The sequence below is a fragment of the Hipposideros armiger genome, unplaced genomic scaffold, assembly GCF_001890085.2.
Source record: "Hipposideros armiger isolate ML-2016 unplaced genomic scaffold, ASM189008v1 scaffold_211, whole genome shotgun sequence".
Taxonomy (NCBI): Eukaryota; Metazoa; Chordata; class Mammalia; order Chiroptera; family Hipposideridae; genus Hipposideros; species Hipposideros armiger.
The window spans coordinates 291,094-294,077 of record NW_017731561.1 but is presented as its reverse complement, the minus strand read 5'-3'; the positions used below and the strand labels follow the sequence as shown (position 1 = coordinate 294,077).

At 40.0% G+C, this 2,984-nt stretch overlaps 1 protein-coding gene across 4 annotated transcripts in view; it reads right to left on the bottom strand.

Moving 5' to 3' along the window:
• SGCD (sarcoglycan delta) overlaps positions 1–2,984 on the bottom strand; it is a 405,963-nt gene that overhangs the window by 164,468 nt on the left and 238,511 nt on the right. For 2 of the 4 annotated variants that reach the window (XM_019654006.1, XM_019654005.1), the window contains one exon: positions 2,702–2,797. The exons of the other annotated variants lie outside the window; for them this stretch is intronic. In XM_019654006.1, the coding sequence (XP_019509551.1) occupies positions 2,702–2,797 (96 nt within the window). The remainder of the gene's footprint in view (positions 1–2,701; positions 2,798–2,984) is intronic. 4 annotated transcript variants of the gene reach the window in all.

Genomic DNA, 2,984 nt, shown 5'->3' with positions numbered 1-2,984 from the left:
GACAGCTCTGAAGGCCATTCCAGAAAAAGAGTTCCAAAATTGCTTTGAAGGGTGAACTAGGCACTGGCATTGGTATATAGCTTCCCAAGGGGAGTACTTCGAAGGCGACCATAGTGATATTCAGCAATGAGGTTTGTAGCACTTTTTCTAGAAAGAATTTGCAAACGTAGTTGTCAGACCTCGTATGTGTAGAAAATGACACTTTACCTCTGTGGTAAAACTCATCGCCCCCATTGAATCATGAGACAAACATCACACAGGTCTCAACTGTGGGTCAGTTTGCAAAATACCTGACCAGTACTCCTCAAAGTTGGTAAGGTCATCAAAACCAAGAAAAGTCTGAGAAACTGTCAAATCAAGAAGAATCTAAAGAAACATGACAACTATATAGTGTCCTGGATGAGATCCTTGGACATAAAAAGGACATTAGGCAAATACTAAGGAAATGTGAATGAAGGGTAGACTTTAGTTAGTAATATAGCAATATTGGTTCACTAATTGTGACAAAAAAAAGTATGGCTCCATACTGTTAGATACTAGTAATGGGGAGGTTGGGTGTGAGGTGTGTAAAAACACTGTGCACTATTTTTATGACTTTTCTGTATATATAAACCTATTCTAAAATTTAAAAAAAAGTTTTTTAGAAAGATATATTAGGTCGCCAAATTCTAAGATCTAGGACCCCAGGAAGAACCTCAGAAAGACACCCATCTCTGAATAGGCAGGAAGCTTAATACATCATGGGCATTACCAGCCAATACATTATGTGATCATTGTCCACTAAATAATACAAACTCTTAATATCACTAGAAAAAAAAAACTGACACAAGCTTAGGTTTGTCATTAAAATCTTTTTGAAGGGTAGTTTGTAAATCTGTCTTCTGGAAGCTTCAAATATGTATATTATTATTATTTTGAATAAGATGCTTTAGTTGTCTTTGAGTTGACCCTTTTAAAAGCATGACCGGTATTTAAAAACAATACTACAGTATTATTTCCATTTTGCTTTGGAATCTCTTTATGTTTTGAAAAACTTTTGCAGCCATGAATAATGAAGCTACACTATGAAGCGCTTGCTCAAAATCAGCTGGGAACGGGTCCAGTTTTTCCATTGTAGCATTCCTGTTCAACTACTCTCTGTGCTGTGCCCAAATTTGGGTGCAGTTTGGTCCCTCTCAATATTTAACTAAGTTGAGCTGTTCTGTTTAATGATTCTTTAGAGTTGTCATGTTAGCATGTCAACACTGGAAGGGGACTGCCAGCTTTTCTATTGCCTGGCACATTTTTGGCACCCACTAGGCTTTCAATAAATATTTGCTGAATAACTGAATGCCCAGATCAAATTAAGAGTCAACAGAGAGGGCTGTCAAGACAAGAAGTAATTAAATGAAGGTTGACATCCACTGTCAAAGAGATCTTTCAAAAGGCAAATGATTAAGGGTGGTGGATGTGATCACCTAAACATAAAAAACTGAGTGTGGTGTGGACGCGGCTGCACAGATATGTAATCAACAAATACTAGCTTATCACCTAATGGAGTACAAGGAAGGGTAGGTGATACAAATGAGAGTTGGGATGTTAAATCCCTAGATGCCAGGGAGAAACTGGGGTGCCCATCATTACCCAAATTACTCCTGGAATCTTCCGTGGGCTTGTAGCACCCATTTGGCCTGTGGTATGGAATACGTCCTCTTTCAATGGCCCCTTATCAGTTCATTCCATTAACATCTTAAAGGTACCAACTGGGCAGGAAGCACTGTGCCAAGTCCTGAGCAGGTGGCCTCTTCTCTCCTGGAGCTTACAAACCTAGTCTGGAAGGTGGACGCTAAATACAATGCATGCAAAGTAGGAGGTGAAATGAGAGCACATGCAGGTAAACCTCCCCTAATCTGTACAGTCAAGGGAGGCCTTTCTACGGGAGAGACATTTTGGCTGAGATCACAAGAGTGAGTGGGAATTAGCTAAGCCAGAGGAGAAAGACCTTTTCTGATGGAGTGACGGATTGTACTGGTTCTAAGGCAGAAGGGAGAGAGATATATTTAAGGGACAGAGACAGAGAGTAAGGCCAATATGGTTGCAGCTTGATGATCGAGGGAGAGGGAAATGCGTCCCTTCAGTCTTGCCATCAGCTTTGTTAATACTGCCCACACTGCCCTCTGATAAATGGGAAAGTTTGATTTTTGTGTAAGAAAACTCATTTGTTTCTCCTTATAGATGGCTTCTTGGGGGTTCATCAAGAAATCCTTTCCTGCCTTAGTTCATTCTTTATATTCTTGTCTGATGACATTTGAATTTTACTTCTCATACTAAGTCTTTATTGCCCCTGGAATCCACTGTTGTATATACTTTAGGTGGGAATCCAAATGGAAGCCATTTTCCTCAATATCGTCTACCCAAGGACTGTTATTTCCTCCACTGATATGTGCCACCTTTATCATTTATTCATTTGAAAATACACATGAATCTGTCTCACGGCCTTCTAGTCTGTTCTATTGTTTATTTGTTCTTGTGTCAATACCATATAGTTTTATTTCTGTGGTTTGTGACATGTCTAAATATCTGATAGACCTGTCCACCCTCTTTGCCCTTATAGACCATTTAAATGATACTTAACTTCTTCCAAAATGCAAAGTGATTGAAAGGTTGTCAGCAGGGGAGTGATTTGAGTTGATTTTCATTTAAACATGATCACTCTGGTTACCTTGTGAGGACTGACAAGAAAGAGACCATACTTGATGTGAGAAGCCAGGTGATACACTATTGCAGTTATCCAGGTGAGGAATGATGGCAGCTTGAACTGGAATGGGGGCAGAGGGAGACAAATAAAGAGATAAGACATATATGTGTTTAGGATTGACTGGGGTTGGTAAGGGGTTGGGCTAGGAAATGAGGAAGGGTCAGGGTCAAGGACGACTCATGTTTCTTGGCAATTGGAGAGGTAGTAAGCCGTTTACTCAGACAGAGAACAGTGGGTGAGAGAGAGG